Source organism: Toxotes jaculatrix, chromosome 13, assembly GCF_017976425.1.
Source record: "Toxotes jaculatrix isolate fToxJac2 chromosome 13, fToxJac2.pri, whole genome shotgun sequence".
NCBI classification, from domain to species: domain Eukaryota; kingdom Metazoa; phylum Chordata; class Actinopteri; family Toxotidae; genus Toxotes; species Toxotes jaculatrix.
The window spans coordinates 1,013,141-1,030,560 of NC_054406.1; the positions used below are offsets into that span (position 1 = coordinate 1,013,141).

General features: G+C 42.9%; 1 protein-coding gene across 3 annotated transcripts in view; it reads left to right on the plus strand.

Annotated features, from left to right (window-relative positions):
- Window positions 1–17,420, plus strand: part of LOC121191635 (tenascin-X) — a 33,665-nt gene that overhangs the window by 13,231 nt on the left and 3,014 nt on the right. For 2 of the 3 annotated variants that reach the window (XM_041052881.1, XM_041052882.1), the window contains exons 7-12: window positions 6,943–7,096; window positions 8,065–8,334; window positions 9,899–13,114; window positions 15,658–15,780; window positions 16,271–16,414; window positions 17,151–17,270. In XM_041052881.1, coding sequence (XP_040908815.1) covers window positions 6,943–7,096; window positions 8,065–8,334; window positions 9,899–13,114; window positions 15,658–15,780; window positions 16,271–16,414; window positions 17,151–17,270 — 4,027 coding nt within the window. The remainder of the gene's footprint in view (window positions 1–6,942; window positions 7,097–8,064; window positions 8,335–9,898; window positions 13,115–15,657; window positions 15,781–16,270; window positions 16,415–17,150; window positions 17,271–17,420) is intronic. The other variant, XM_041052883.1, reaches the window with a different exon arrangement.

Genomic DNA, 17,420 nt, shown 5'->3' on the forward strand with positions numbered 1-17,420 from the left:
CTCATGTTCATAATATTTAATTTTGCTTCGGCTCAGTAATAAACAGTTTGTACCAGAGGTGTGGACTCGAGTCACATGACTTGGACTCGAGTCAGACTCGAGTCATGAATTTGATGACTTTAGACTCGACTTGACAAAATGTAAAGAGACTTGCAACTCGACTTGGACTTTAACATCAATGACTTGTGACTTCACTTGGACTTGAGCCTTTTGACTCGACAAGACTTGCTACTTTCCTCAAAAACCCAAAGATTAAAAAGGATGTTATTTAAGGAACGCTCTGTATCTTTCTTTGTATGTGTGCGTCTGTGTGTGTGCTGTCGGCACAACATCCAATCAAATTAGATCAACGTTGTTTTGATCCGACAGCATCCATCCAATCAAATTGCAGGACAACCAATGAAGACGGACTGTCAAACAGCGCGCTAGCTGGAAAAAATGATACCAAAGATAGTTTCGTTCGGGTATAAAAACTACGAGGTGGTCAATAAAAAACGAATTGCAGTATGCAAAACATGTGGCTCGAAGATTACAGATGGAGACGCAACAACTTCGAACTTCGTTCGACATCTAAAGTTGCACAAAGAAAGGTAAGTTCTGAATGAAAGCTTACATTTATTGGCTAAGTAGCTTTTTCTTTGCTGTGTAGCTAAATCATTGCAAACACGGTAATTTGTTGCGTCTACTGCGAGTTCACTCCCTTATTCATACCTTTGTTAAGTATTTTTTTAACAGGGCTATGGTTGAGGTACTTATACATAACATTAGTCAAGGTATCACACAGTAGACGGCGGTTAGCAGCAACGCATATTTTAGCCACCTACAAAGAGGCAAACCTAATAAAATCAAGGTCACTTTAAATGTGCGCTATATTAAGAATATGTGTACCGTTTTAGCTTGCTGTCAGACGGATTTTTCCGACAGGAAAACAAAGTTATACTGCTCGTTGTTCTTACTCTCCAGCAGTCCATTGACGAAAAAACAAGTTAGCTTGCACACGTGAGTTGCTGGTCTACGTGCTGCAACGTAACACACTAAGATACAAAATATATTATCACACAATGTTAAGATTGATATTAATAATATGAGTAATTAAGAGTAGTTTCAATACAGTTCATGTGTGGCTATAAGGGATGTTCTGACATCTGTTTAATATGCTTACCTCTTACATAATATATTATTGCTGTGTGGTTAAAAGGACTCGAAAGGACTTGAAACTCAAAGTGTAGGACTTTGGACTTGACTTGAGACTTGTCAATCTTGACTTTGGACTTGACTCGGGACTTGCCTGTCTTGACTTGGGACTTGACTCGGGACTTGAGGGCCAAGACTTGAGACTTACTTGGGACTTGCAAAACAATGACTTGGTCCCACCTCTGGTTTGTACTCACAGACACGCGATCCCACCGCTAACAGCCTGCTGTCGAAGCCACAAACAGCTTTATATAAGACACGTTTTACAGCATGTTCACGCTGAGGGGAGCAGCTTGTGGTGGAGGCAGAGCTGGAGCAGAAGACTGAGTCACTGCGACACTTCATCTTCTCTCTCTCTAAACTCTGGAGCATTTCCTACACCGTTCTTCTCAAACCAGATTTTTAGATTCTCGCTCCTCCATCACAGGAAGCGAAGAAATCCTTCACTGTGCAGAGCGGGTGTGTCGTTAGCGACAGCATCACGTCGTCCGTCACACTGGTTGTGTTGGACAAACACAAACTTATCACGAGTTTAGCAAATCATGCAAAAAACTTTCAGAGTGATTAAAGTAATATCATAGTTCAAAAGCAGAAAGGCACACAGAGAGACAGACAGACAGGGAGACAGACAGACAGACAGGGAGACAGACAGACAGGGAGACAGACAGGGAGACAGAGACAGAGCAGGCCACTGAACAAAGAAAACACTTGAAGCTCATTTTCTAAATCAGACAAAACTGTCTCTGCTTTAAATTACAACACATACACACACACACACACACATATTATCTCCCTGCGGTGACATCATTGAGGGATTAGGTCTGGACTGTCCACAACAAAGGAGACGATGATGAGGAGTTAGAGACGGAGGAAGTGATGGAGAGACGCCTGACGAGTCGAGCAGAGGGAATAAGGCTGGAAGTGATGAAGGCTCGTGATCGTCCATGAGAAACAGAGAGAAGGAGGGGGAGGGGGAGGAGGAGGAGGAGGAGGAGAAGGAGGAGGAGGAGGGGGAGGAGGAGGAGGAGGAGGAGGAGGAGGAGGAGGAGGAGGAGGAGGAGGAGGAGGAGGAGGAGGAGGAGTGGATAAATCCAATTAGAACAGAAACAAAAACAAATTAATTGGACGAAGAGAAGATGACGAAGTGGAAAAGATCAGTAAATTTAAATAGAATAAAACAGTGTTTCATTTGGAAGAGGAAATCTACACACACACACACACACTGATGTTAATTCAGTTGATTTGGTTTGTGAACATGTTTTTCTAAATCTGTCATTTCAGCGTAAACGTGTCCAACGTTAACTACACGACAACCACAGAAATGTTTTGTTGTAAACAAAATAACTGTCATCGTTACATTTTAGGAGGATATGTTGTTAATTTATTTATGTGATTAGCTGCAAACACTTTGACACTGAATGTCTCAGTGAAGTGTTTTCCTCCTAAATCTCTGATCAGTTCAACATCCACCTGCAGAGACTCCAGCATCAGGAAACTGGTTCTGGTTCTGTTCAGACTCTTCACGGCTCCTGGTTCAGGTCAGGGAAACATCCTGCTCCGGACTCTCAGACACAACCTGTTCACTTAGATTTCTCCTGAACCTTCACCACATTAGAAAAGTACGGCAGCGGAGCGAACACCGAGTGGAACGGAGAAGATGAGACTCAGAGGCAGGACAGTCGAACAGATCAGAGTCAGAACAGAACAGCAGAGAACCAATCGAACACTTGGAAGTCCAGGGGAAAAGATGCAGATGTGGGATGCTTGTTGCTATGGAAACGTGTAAACACTGTCAAAAACATGGCAACTGCCAGAGAGCTGACATCACCACAGGCCCACAGCTGTGACAGAGAGAGAGAGAGAGGGAGAGAGAGAGAGGGAGGGAGGGAGGGACAGCGATGTTTACCAGACCAACAACAGACTTTTACAACAACAACAACAACAGCTGACAGAGGAAGATTCGTCTCTGAGGAAAGAACTTTGACTGATTCTGAGTCTGGACTTTACAGAAAAACATGGAGCTGACGATGACTTCAGTTAGTTTGTTGACCTTGTTTACATCCTACAAATATTTGTTTCCAGCTCACATCATCAGTGTGTGAATGTGTGTGTGTGTGTGTGTGTTTGTGTTTCTTTTTCATCGTGTTACTGTTCATGTTCTGTCAGATTCTGTCAGGAGAACGTTGTAGGCAGGTCCATTCATCAGCTCAGTTCTTCGCTTCTCACGGTTTCTTTATTTTTTTCATCATTTATTATAAAAACTGCGACTCAGTCTCAGTGTGTGTGTTTTTAAAACTTAACAGTATTTTAACCAAATATCTGAGGCTGATTTTCTGATATTTGGTTATAAACCAAATTATAATTTGGACCTGATGGTGGCGCCAGATGAAAAGTCAGAGGGTCAGCAAAATTATTATTATTATTCACCCTGAGGTGAACATGAACATCTGAACCTCACAGTCCATCCAACAGTTGTTGAGATATTTCAGTTTGGACCAAAGCGGTGGCCATAGGATTAGGAATCCATCAGAAATCCTGCAGAAAAATGTTAGAAGAAAATGAAGAAAGAGCTTTACATCAACAGCACGGACGCAGTCGGCGTGTTTTACTGCCGTCACATGGAAGCTGTTAAAAGCTGATGAGCAGCAGCAGCTCGGAGTGAATACAGGGGATACTCTCCAAGACACAACACTTCAGAGCACTACAGACAGACAATGACACAAAACAACAACAACACCAACAATCTGAAGGTCTTAGAGCTGAAAGAACCGCGCAGCTTCACAGACTCTGCACTGGTTTTAGGGTTTGTCATGAATTATGACCCTCTCCATGATGATGATCTCACTCTCATTCATGTGTAAACAGTAAGAGCATCATGATGCATCCGATTGTTCTCAGATGATCTCTGCAGCAGCAGGAAATGGAAGGTTTTAAGAAAGAAACGATGAATGCAGCCGAGGTGTAGGAGCAAATTCCGCAGGCGCTGATCTCAGAGGCGTCTGGTATGTTACTCAGCATTTCACTGCTGACAGCAGCAGAGTGAACAGTGATTCAAAAAACAGTCTCCTGTAATGAAAGAACATGTTCATTTTCTATATTCAGTTTACATTTTAAAGCTGTTCAGCTCTTAACATCTGTCAAAGCAAAAAAAAAAAAAAAAAACCTGTGTGGCCACGATGTGAGCGAAAGTATGTAGAAGTGTGTAGAACATTACACCCACATGTGATAGCTGAACATGTCCACCAGATGTTGAACTTGCTGCTGGAATTTGCTCCCATTCAGACATTAGAGCGTCGGTGAGGTCCAGCACTGATGTGGTGATGAGGTCTGGCTCACAGGTGGTGTTAGGTGGTGCAGAGGTCTCAGACCTGTCAGCTTCTTCCACAGCAAACTGGGGAAACAACCATTTCCTCATCTAATATGAAGTACGTCACGAAATCTGCAAAACGCGAGCTGCAGTTTGAAACCATGAAACCAAACACACTGTAAACTTATTCAAGCAAAAGTCTGTAGTCGAGGTAGCGACTCAGCTGATGAAGCTCTGTCCTAACATGGGTACTCGAGGAGAAGTTGTGCATGTGGATGCAGAGGTCCACCAGGCCAAGATGAACCATTTCAGTGGCAGGAAGTGGAGACTTTAAAGTCAGTGGGAACAATGAATCACCAGCAGCATGAGCAGCGGCGGTTTCGTGACTGTTGATCTGAATGAAGTTAATTCAGAACTAAATTATAGTTTTATTCTGGACTCCAGTTTTCTGTGAATGAATCAGGTTCTCAGAATAAATCAGTGGTCGCTGCAGTTCAGGCGGGTCATTCATTCATTCATTCAACAGTCAGACTTCAGCCTGGAGTAAAGAAGCCCATTCAAAGTCTAATACTGGACCCAGGGTTTGCTCTTCGATGAGGAGTTCATGAGCAGTTTATCTGACTGAGGGACGTCAGTGTTGGATGATAAGTAAACGAAGCATCTGACTGGGACGTGGTCCTACACAGTCAACACTATTTACTTTAATGATTGCTCCTGTTTTTTCTCTGATTTTAACAAAGCAGACGTGGTTGTGAGCCGTTTGTGCTGCTGATGTTGTATGTTTACAGGACGTGAAACCGATAATCACAGCCTCACGAAGGTTCTTCCTGTGGCGTTGTTGTGGACAGGCCCGCTGGTTTATTCACAACTTTCCTGCCCTGAAAATAAAATTCAAAACCTCATCAATCATTTTTGAAAATGGATTTAGGCAACATCTGTTTTTATTTTCAGTCATGTAACAATAACGTTTTCTCACCATAAAACCACTTTAACAGTAATCACTGCGAGTTCTCGTCTTCCCGGCGAAACACAAACCATCTGTCAGTGGTAAAAAGCAAATAAGTACATTTCATTTAAGTACTGTGCTTAGGTACACGTTTGAGGTACTTTAGTGGAGAATTACCACTTTCTTCACTTCATTTTAGGAGAAAGTCTAAACAGGTACAGTGGCTAGTTTTAAAATTCAGAATTTAATTCACTTTGACCAGATACTGCACTAAAATACTGAAGTAATAATTATTATTAAATAATAATAGTTATTATTATTATTAAGTTTATGCTGAATATATTTTGATGTGTTTACTAAAAACTGAAAAATTGTGATTTCTGGACTTACTAATGGAGTAGTGAAACATTTTTCCACCTCTGTCATTCAAAGGCAGTCTGACTCCACGTACGTGACAAGATTATTTTTGTTTTTTTGTGAGTAATGAAGCTAAACACAGCAAAGTCCTGAAGAACCTTCTTTAGAGACATGAGTTTTATTTTCCAGCAGGAAAACGACCGTTAACACGCAGCCTGAGAGCCGGTCAGAGGCCCAGTCCGTCCCCTTCGTCCTCCTCCTCTTCCCTGAACGTCCCACCGAGATGCCACAGAGCTTCCACTTGTTTCAAAGCGTATCATGAATTTATTGGAGCTTCAGTTTTAATGATGTCACCCTCATTCATATGGAAATGGATGAAAGCGTTTAGACACGCAGACACTGATCAGTGTCAACAGGACGACCTCTGAAACTTCATCACCAGGCAACCGACATAGTAACCAACATGGCAACCAGCTGTGGCCCATTTACTTTACACGGTCTCCATTCATCAGAAATTTTTTTAAAAATGTCGGCACAGCACACCCAGCCGAGTAATTGTTGAGTAAGCCTCAGTTCTTAATTCATGGGAAGTGAGCAGGTCGTACAGAGCATCATCTCGCAGCTTTTAGTTTTTGGCATTGTGGTACCTTTGTGTCAGTTTTCAACTCACATAAAAAAATGATGCAGCACAAATAAAAACAAGATGAGTTTCAATAAATCACTGATTTCCCGCAGGACTGATTCTGTTTCGCTTCAGTAAAATTTGTTTTTGGAGACACAACAGAACCAGTGTGTGTTTCTGCCCACACACACACACACACACGTGGATGCCCTGCAGACTGCACCGTGTTTCCACTCAGTCTGACCAGGATCTCTGCTGTGATCCCTCATGATTAGATTGAAGATGTTTCTTTTTGTTACTGGGAATGCGTTTGTTCCCTGGAGTTAGTGGGAGAAAACACTCCCTCTGCTGGTCGACACGCCTGATCGAGAAGCCGCAGTGGATGGTTGATGGATCAGGTGTGACACTGTCCTCAAGTTCAAACAATGAAATCCTTTTGTACTACAGCTGATGTTCATGCAGGTACCTGCAGAGCACTGTACTGACTGCACTTTGTTTCCTGTCTTGACCCAACAGAAGGAGAGCGACCAGCAGATAACCACCCAGGTGGAGGGCAGCCTGACCACCTTCACTCAGACCGGACTGGCAGCCGGTCAGGAGTATACCGTCACCATCACCGGAGAAATCGACGGCAGGAGGGGAGCCGCGAGCTCCACCGAATTCATGACCCGTGAGATGACTTCAAGAGCAGAAAATGTTTTTTTTAATGTCTGAACATTAAATCTAATTGAATGAATGCTACTGACAACTGGTATAACACATCTGCTTCAGCTTTAATGTAAAACTATCAGTGTTAATGCTGCACTGAAAATCCACATTCATCAGATACTGAAATCATGAACATACTGCAGCTGGAAGAAAAGTGTAAAACGTTCTTACGAAAGTGCAGTTTCAAGCGTTCTGGTTAGAAAAGGGAGATTCTGACCAACATGTTGGCAGATGCGAGCAGATCAAATGGCCAAACTGGCAAAGACAGTTTAAACATTTCCCTCTCGTTCCCCTTCCTGTGAAAGATGTAATCTGTGACGCTGTGTAGCGGCTGAGACTGAACAGGAAGACAGAGGCTGCAGGATCATAACTGTGAGTGTAGGAAAGTAAAGAGAGAGAGAGGAAGAGTGCTGAGCCAAGTCTGCAGGGTACATTTAAGTTTGCAAGAGTGTGAGTGGATCTTTGTGTACCGGCTTTTCCCCATAAAGTCATGGGTGGATTACAGCACGGGCCTGCCAGGCAGAGACCAGGGGCCTAGTAGCCCCCCGGCCCTTTGGGCCCCTGGGTCTGTGCCCAGTGGACAATACAAAGCCTTTGTGTGACGTAACTGTTAATATTTCTTATTTGTAAGTTACAGAACTCAGTGAAAAGATATAAAATCACCAAAAAGAGACACAAAACAACCACAGAGATGCATACACACCTCAAAGATGTACAAAATGATCACAAAAATAAAACCCAACACCAACAGAGAGATTCAAAATTACCAGAGAGAGACACAGACTTTCACTCTGGGGGGGTCCTACACAGGTGGGCTTTACCTGTCTGTGGCCCGGGGCCCATTTTCTCAGGTCACCTGGTAAAAGACAGACTGTAAAAACTCTAAATTGTGTCTTTTACCATTTTCTTCTTCTGCTTCTCCATCTTCAGTCATCTCGGGACCCACAAACCTCCAGGTCGTCAAGACGACCTCGACGTCTGCAGTGGTCCAGTGGGAGAAGTCGCAGGGTGAGATTGACAGGTACCGTTTGACGGCCACACCCAGCGACGGAACAGGGAGGAGTCAAGAAATGACCGTCCCAGTTGACCAAAACTCCGCCCACATTCTGCAGCTGGAGGCGGGGCGTTTGTACGACATCATCCTCGTGGCGGAGAAGGGCACGAGTCGGAGCAAACCAGCAACCACCCAGGCAGTTCCTGGTGAGTAGGACTGAAAATGATCTTTTCTGCAGGTCATTGAAATGTTAGATCAGCACATGTAACAGGGTTCAAAGTTACAGTATCAGTGTTATATGATAAAGTGTCATCCCAAATTTAAGATGACTCGTCATAACACGGCCCATGACTTACAGCCTCATTTTGATGTATGAATCACATACCTACTCTGCTCTGCTCTACACTGCTCTCACACTCACAAAGCTATGTATGTAACTTTTTTCTTTTTTAGTTGAAAACTGGTCCAACATCCATTTGTTCTGTGAAAGGCTCCTATGACTCAGACTCATCGAGCAGCCCGGCAGCAGTGCAGAGATGTTCCCTTTTTTAAGCTTGTGTTTTTGAAAATGTGCTGCTGTTGGCAGCTTGTAACAGGCACGCTGGAGTAGAAAACAAGCGTACCTTTGTCAAGTGCACAGCTATGGAAGGACGTAACAAAATAACATGTAGATGTACGTGAATCAAACATGGATCATCGTCAATGTTTAGGAAGGAACCAAGAAATTATTTTAATGACACAGTAAGACTACTAGACGAAGGAGTTAAATGTTTCTTGTCAAGACTGTATTCAGGTGAGAACAGCCTTTCTGTTGCTAAGTGAGAGCAGGTAAACCTTTATGTGTCCAGACACCTCATTATTAAATGGAACACATCATATAAAACTAATTACAGTGTGGAGAAATGTTACTGTAAAAGTTAAGGAAGCAAGGTGCAGCCTCAACCCTCCAGGGGCAAAAATAATGGGGGAAAAAAAAATTCCTTAAACTGCTGCGTTTTCCTGAGTTTGGTCATTATGATTTCCTTCTCAACAGTGACATACACACCAAGAATTTTGAATTCCTCTGTCCAACCTTAAAATTAATTGTGTTTTAATTTTCTCCTTGCAGGTTCTACATGGAGGCCACAGCCCTAAGTTGCATAATCACTGGCAAACTACTGTAGATCAGGGTTCCTGTGTGACAGTGATCCCATTTACACTGAGTCACTTCATGTGTGTCAGTTAGCCATTGGATCTCAAAAAAGCTAGGCGTAAATACATCCAAGAAGCATTCAGGACAGACTTAAATCTGAGACGGATAGTCAGATGTTAAAAAAAGTGTATATGTGTGTTTCTGCTGCACTCCTACACAGTCTTTACTTCTCCCGTAGTGTATGTCAGCAAGCTTTTACTCCTGCCTAAGCTGTAATTAACTGCCAATGGTTGTAAGTTCTTCTAGGTTCTTGTCAATTACCAAACAGCCTCAGGTGTATGATCACCTCCTTCTGGACTGGAGGAGGTGCCGACCCTGCTTTACCTGTAGTTAGGAAAACAAAGATGGATTGTAATCAGATTCGTGATCTGGCAGATGCATCGTGTAAATAACAACGTTCTAAATCTCATCATGATTTTATCTGAATATGAGACACTTGAAATGACAAGTGTAAATGGGGCCAATCAATATTAAAACAGTTTTTCCTTCCTTTGTTAGACATGACCTCTTCTGTATTATTTTCAACAGCAGCATACAATGACCTTAACACTGAAACCAAATGCTCACTCCCTTCACAGCTTTAGTGGAGACATTACCAAGGGTTATCACAGAAGCTTTGACCAAGCAGGTCACACTGGCACCTGGACAAGATGTGGACCCATCAGCTGGGGGTCAAGTCTTTGACCAACAGGGAAGGCGGGAGGTTGAAACAGAGGCCAACGCTGTAAAAGCTGGAGATCGACATAGTGAAGATTCTTTGCCCTTTGTGATTGCAAGGACAAAACCTCTGGTCAGCAGGACGATGGCCACAAATGGCACCAGGCCCAAACTTGCTAACAGGTTCACATTGTCTAGGAAGCCAAAAGACCCAGGTCCTTTCCGTTTTTCAAAAGACAGAGTTGTCCCCGGGGGAAGAAAGGTTGGCCCAGGCCCTCTGAAAAAAACCCTCATGGGGGAGAAAGCACCAATAGTGCCCAAAAAACCTAAACCAGGTGCCTCCAGAATAGGAAACAGGACAATGGCTTTGACTGTGAGAGAACGTAGCACTGAACCATCGAGCACTGAGAGGAGGGAAGACAAAGATCCAGCTATAATGTCTGGAATTGATTCAGAAACAGACAGACAAAGTAGCTTGGAGGAACCAAAAGAGCAACCAGATGTTGGCATGGCAGGCCAAGGAAATGACACTGCTCCAGTGTCTTCAGAGCCAACTGGGACTGTTCAAAGCCAGGAGAAGAAATGTCTGAACAAAATTAAAGTTCCGCACATGCGATTACCCCATAAGGACGGAGGCAACGGGTGTAGAGGGGACGGGACAGTGCTGGTAGGAAACACACTGGGTTCAGATCAAGGTTCCTTTGAAACAGAAAGTAGACCATCTACACCCCCTTCGGATATGAAACCCTCGTCTGCAGAGACAGACCTTGACTATACACCAGACCCTCTGCTTAAACTGTTGACAGACACTTGGGACAGTCTGAATATCACAACGTTCTCTGTTCACCTGTCCAAACCATCAAACCTCTCTGCTGATTCAGACACTGTGAGGAGGCAGATTTTAATGGGACTGAAGCCGCTGTCATCGTTCTCGTCCTCTTCATCATCCTCATCAACCTCACAATCATCACATTCATCAGGCTCACAATCATCATCATCATCTTTATTGTCTTTAACATCACCTTCACAAGCTTCACCCTCATCAACAGCAGCACCATCATCATCACTAACATATTTGTTTTCATCTTCACCCTCATCATCACTGTCACCTCCATCACCATCCTCCTCCAGCTCAGATAAATCAGAATCATTTGGGAGCAATGAACTAGATGCTGATAACAGCAGAAGCACCACTGACACTGCAGCACCAGAGGAAAGGAAACAACCACCCTCAGGAGAAGATGGCGTGCCTCTTCTCCGACACACACCTCCAAAACCTGGCTTCATGCGTCGTCCACACCCAAACCTTGGTTCATTTCAGAACAAAACATTTAGAAATTTGAGAGTTCCTCACCGTTCCCCTCTTCATTTCAACGTTAGCCCTAGAAGAGTAACAGAGGTCAGACATACATCCACAAACAAATCATCATCTTCATCTGCTTCAGAGGAATCATCCTCAGTTGAGGTAAATACTTCAGTCAGGGATGCAAGTTTGGACAAAGATGGGGCAACCACACCTGCTTCCTCTGTAGTTGAACAAAACCAGAAAAAGATGCAGACAGAAAGAGGACGAATACCAGTTCGCCGTCCTCCTCTAAAGGGTGGGTATGTGCGTCGCCACTTTCCAAACATGGGACATCTTCAGAACCGAACTCATCCAAGTTCGCGGCTCTTGACTCACCCCACTCGACCTTTAAATCCCAAAACTGAGACACAGAAAGAGCAGATATCTCCCAGTGAATTGCCAGCCACTTCATCTCCTCCTGTTTCCAAAGAATCCTATCCAGCTGAAGATACAGAACCAATAAGAGAACAGAATGGGATGAGAATCTCCACAACAAGCACTTCCAATGGGTCAAATCAGACTCTCAGAGGTAGAGGAGTGCCTTCTTCCCATCGCCCTGGCACCAAAGATGGTTACTTCCGTCGCCCCCAACTGCATGGTGGAGCTTTCCTAAACAAAACGCGTCCAAACCTGAGACTGCCTCAGTATCCACGTAGAGGTCTCATGCACAAACCTTTCCCAATCAGAAAGCTAAATGGAGGTACTACTATTACTGATGTTAGTCAAACTAGCCAACTAGCAAAGGACAGTACCCCAGAAATACCAGATGTCCAATCAGGACAGCAGGATGTCCCCAGGCCCACCCAGGGAGTCCAAATTAGACAAGCAGAAAAACAAGAAACTGCAGAAGTCGATCCAAGTGCCTCGATGGATGGTTATAATGCTACCATCAGACCACAGATTAATGAATTAGAGAAAGGGGGCAGTGCCCCAATCCAAACTACCAAATTTGGGGAAGAAGAAACTAGTACAGCAGATTCTAATTTTGATCCTGACATCCATAAACAGAGTGTTGATGCTGGTAAAAGTACTGTCCCTGCAGTCCGAGGTAGACCAACTTTCAAACAAACTTCTCCAAGAGCCTCAAGACCTGTCACACTTCCCAAGAGACAATCACCATCAAGAAGTATAACAGGACAACATCGCACCCAGATGAAGCAGTACATCAGTGGGAGCCAAAAGGGAGAGGATCCAATAACTAATCATACTGCAAAAAGAATGTTTGACAGTAAAACGGGACTGACAAGAAATGCTGCTTCCAAACCTCCAATCACTTCAGATATTTCCTCTACTGGAGTCAGAAGGGAACCTCTGGACTACGTGGGAGTGACAAACCGGACCTCAGAGGGATTTACACTCAAATGGGACTCACCAGAAGGAAAGTACAAAAACTTTGTTGTGACTAGGAAACAAGTTGGAAAAGATGCAAGGGCAAAGCAGAAGGAAAGCAACAAAGATCAGGAAAGACAAGAAGAATACTCTGAGACAGAGGGCGGCAGTGAAGACGAAGAAGAGAAGCATCAACCAACCACAGAACCAAAATCTGAAAACAGGAGCACCGAAGATGAAAACACAATACCTGAAAGGGTCGTTACACATACTACAAAGAAACAAAGCAGCACAGCAGTCAAATCTGCATCAGGAAGTGACACAACCGTCAAAGAAGTTCTTCCTGGTTCCGCTCGCTCCCTCCGGTTTGAGGATCTGCCTCCTCAGACCGAGTACACCGTGACCTTGCTTGGAAAGGGTCCTGGCCTTCTGTCCAGACTGCACAAGCTTGTCATCAGTACAGGTACACGCCATTGTGACAGTAGAACAAAATGAAATTACTACTGCACAATGCTACAACATTACTGTCAATGTTGTGAAGCCCTCTTCAAACAACTTGCTCTTTTCCTCTTGAGCTCGTACCTCAATCAGTCTCAGTCTGTTCAGAATAAAATAACGGTTCATGCAAACGTCATTTCTTCATTGCACTTCACTTGCAGCTGATTAAAACACGTGTTCAGCTGTTAACTAATCATCATTTGTCTTGAGTATGACTGGAAATGACTGGATTTGCTTACCCACTAAATGCCTCCTCCATTTTTATTCCAAGAGCTGAAGTGCTGCTCCTGAAAACTGTAAACTTGTGTTTTACAGTTTCAGGTTTTCGTCCACGTCTCTCTCATTCAAACACTGGTTCAGTGACATATGATTTGTTTTGTTGTTTGTTTGCAGCAGATGTTGATGTCGAAAAAGTCCATTAAGAATTTGTGTTTTGTGTTCATGCTGTTTGTGCACTGACTCCTCAGCTTTCATGAATATGTGAAATACTCATATTCATGATTTAGCATACGACATTATCCACACGCTCAACAATAAAGGCACACTCAGTTATTTGATGTCAAACCTCAGATATGCGTTGGCAGTTTACCACATTGTTAACTGGTGAACTCAGTTTCCTTTAGCGTGTATCCATGTCCATCAGCCTATGACAGTTCTACAGTACATCGTTTATGTCCAATGTCAAGACACAGAGACACAGCAAGAGTTACGATGGCGTCTTTACAGTGTGGTGAGAAGTAGCAGATCTGCATTTGACACCCGAGACCTGGTTTAAAGTTTTGTTTTAAAATATTTGACCAGGATAAGAATCTTTCTCGTGGCCTTAATTTAACCAAACTTCAACATATCCCATTGGTAACACAGATTTTGGAACCCAGCTTTCTGAATGAGCTGAAGTCGCCTGAAGGTGTGGTGTTTTTGAGGGAGTGGGACCTAAGAAAAGACTGTTACAGTAATCTAACCTGCTTGAAATGAAAACATAGATACGTCTCTACTGTTCTGCCAGTGCTTGGAACTGAATCTTCTGATTCTTGTTTCATGATGGTAGAATGTGGTAATTGATTTGACGTGGTCGTTCTGTTGAAGTCTCAGTCCAGATTTCTCTTGATTTTTGGATTTTTAGAGACACAGAGTTGATGAGCGCTAATTCTCAGCCTTGTATCTTTTGCTCACGCCATTCACTTGTTCATTTCCCTCGCAGAGCAAATCTATGGACGTGTAGTCACAGTGCAGTACAGTCACACTGACAACCAGATAAATTTGGGTGTCACCTGCATAATCATGATAGTTTCTTTTGTTTTGTATCATGTGGCCAATGGATCAGACGTATAATTACCAGCTTAAACAAAACAGTGCCTGAAGACTTGATTACTTGAACCACTGAGTCAAACCCTGTTTTCCTGTCTGTCCAGTTGTATTGTACAGTCAACTGATTTGACATCAAATGAGAGTTTAAAAAAAAAAACAGTAACAAAATAACACCATTCATTCACTGCTGCTCTGGTCTTCTCTCATTCAGGGTAAGCTAACAGCCAGCTTCACTGACACCCCTTCACCTCTCACCCAAACCAGGGTAAGACCACGGCTGGTCCCTGTACATTTGGTCTGTCTTCACCTTTTACATCCAAATGCGAAGTGTGCAAATTGTAATCCAGCTACGATAAAAACAAACAGTAGAGCAAAATGGAATATGGAAGGATATTTTATAATTCAGTCGATCTGGGTGTGAAGAAACGATATGTGTCAGTCTGAGACATATTTAACTTCACAGGATCAACTTTTATTACGAGTAACAGGAATTGAGACATGCATTTCAGGACACAGAGAAAACTGTGCCATTAAATTTGTTCACTGACAGCCAGCCCTTCTCAGAGATTTGGCCTATTCTAAAGAGTGTGATGAATTCGTTTTTTAAATGGAAAATCGTTCACTCTCTGATCAGTCTGAGAATCTGTTTTCAAAATCATTTCCTAACACTTTAAATGTGACTCTTCACTTTCAGTTCTTCTGTGTTGAATTAATATCTGAATGTATTTGTGTTCATTCATCCTTAATAATCTCGTGAAACCGTCTCCTTCTCTTCTTTTGGTTTGATGTCGTTTATTCCTGCCACGCTTTTGTTTTCAGGTTTGAGCGACCGGCTAACTATCACGTCATCATTCTCTCCTTTGCTGCTGTCCAGAATCCATCGTCTACATGTAGTTGTTACACTGTCTGTATATGATGTGTATACTGTATATATGTTTGCACTGTACATATATACACATAAACCCACTGGAGCACTAATAGCAAATGTGTGGATGAATAAATAATAATGAACACACTGTTTTCACTCTTCTTCATGAGACCCAGTTATTCTTCTTACCTTCTCATTCCTTCGTTACATTTTCACTTCGTCTGTATTTCCACAGCTGCTCCTTTTTCTTCTTCTACTTCCTCTTCTACTTCCTCCTCTAATTCGCTTCCGTGTTTTCATGAACGTCTCGCTGTATTCTTCATCCCATCCAGGCCCAGAGCCTCCAACCAACATAGCCTTCAGTAAGGTGACAGAAAACTCTCTGACGGTGTCCTGGACCAAACCGAAGAGCGCCGTCAGCGGTTTCAAAGTCACCTACACCCATGCTGAGGACGGTGAGAAACTGAATTCATGTTTCATTTCATTTTTATTTTGTTAATCTGTTTAACAGCCGCTTCCTGGATTTCCTAGATGACATGTAAGTAAGCAGTAATTATTAATGATCTTTTTTATAGTGTCTTTAGTCAGTTTATGTTTTGGTTGTTAACTGCCAGCAGCTGATTTATCTCTTCGAGCAGTGGCCAAATACGTTTCTTTGAAATTTCCTTTACAGTATTTTAACAAACACTGCCAACATGGCCACAGCATAAAAGAAGTTAATTCATATTTTTTACCATTTGTTTTCTTATATTTGTAGGTCTGCCTTTAGTTTCTTGGAGGTAACTGTAACGCTTCATCAGCCAGTTTCCCTTGTCCCTAATGATTATGTTAATTAGACACATAGTGACGTGTACACACACCATCTATAGTGGTGACCTATTATATGCTATCAGGGCATTGTGTGTGACACAGTGTTAAAGCTAAATTCTGATCTTCTGTGTGTAGGAGAGCCGGTGTCGGTGTCCCTGGACTCGAAGGACTCCACCCTCGGCCTGTCGCAGCTCTCTCCTGGTTCTACTTACGAAGTCAGCATCATCTCCATCCTCGGTCTGGACGAGAGCGATCCAATCAAAGACACTGTCATGACACGTGAGTGCTGCAGGTTTCCCTCTGCACTCCCACTCACTGCGAGTGACGGGGACAAACTTTCTGTCTTTAAACCATAGATGTTCAGTTTTTCTGAGCATTTGTCGTCCACTTGTCTCCTCAGTTCAGACTGAACATTGTTTTTTGACCTTGGGAACACAATAAATTCTAACATAGAAAATAATATTAATAATATGAGGTTTTCAAATTAATGAGAGGATTCTTTTTGTGGTTAAATGTTTTGCTGATTGTCTAATACAAGAACTTGTGGCTTGTTTTTAACTGTTTTTTTTTTTTTTTTTTTTTACTTTTTTTTAACTTTTTCAGTTTCTTTTTAATATAAAGCTAAATACTGAAGGCAGCTGAATAAGTTGAAAATCTTAACATGAATGTGTCCTTGAGTTTCTGTCTGCATAAAGATTCAGAACTCACATCTTTCATAATGTCTGTAGCAGGTGCTGAATCTGGAAAGGATCTGTGCGTTTTGGGGGGTTTTCTCACAGGACTCTCATCCTGGATTTGTTTTTTCCTTCAGCTGATTCCCATCGCTGATGCTGTAACTGTTGACAAACAGTCTCTCAGAGTGAAACCCTCTGTGTTTCCCTGGATGCTTTTCAGCCTCTGTTGTGCTTTCCAACATTGTTCGATCTACATTCAGTTGTTTGCTTAAGAAACGGTTCTTTTTAGTGAGTTTTCTTTTTTAAGCAAATAAATATCGTTACCTTTGTTTCTGTGTCAGTCCCTGACCCGCCTACAGATCTCCGAGCCGTAAACATCACTGACACCAAGGCCTTGTTACTGTGGCGTCCAGCGTTGGCCACCATCGATCGGTACGCCATCGTTTATGGCTCGGGCACAGGTGAGCGGTGGTGCGTTTGTCTTTGTGTTTGCCGTCACGTGACCAGCTGCACTCTGACGCTGCAGAGATTTCATCAAATAATTTCTCACATAAAAGTTTATTTGCGTTTTCGCCTCCTCTCCTTCGGTTAAATGACGTTTAATCGTTGGC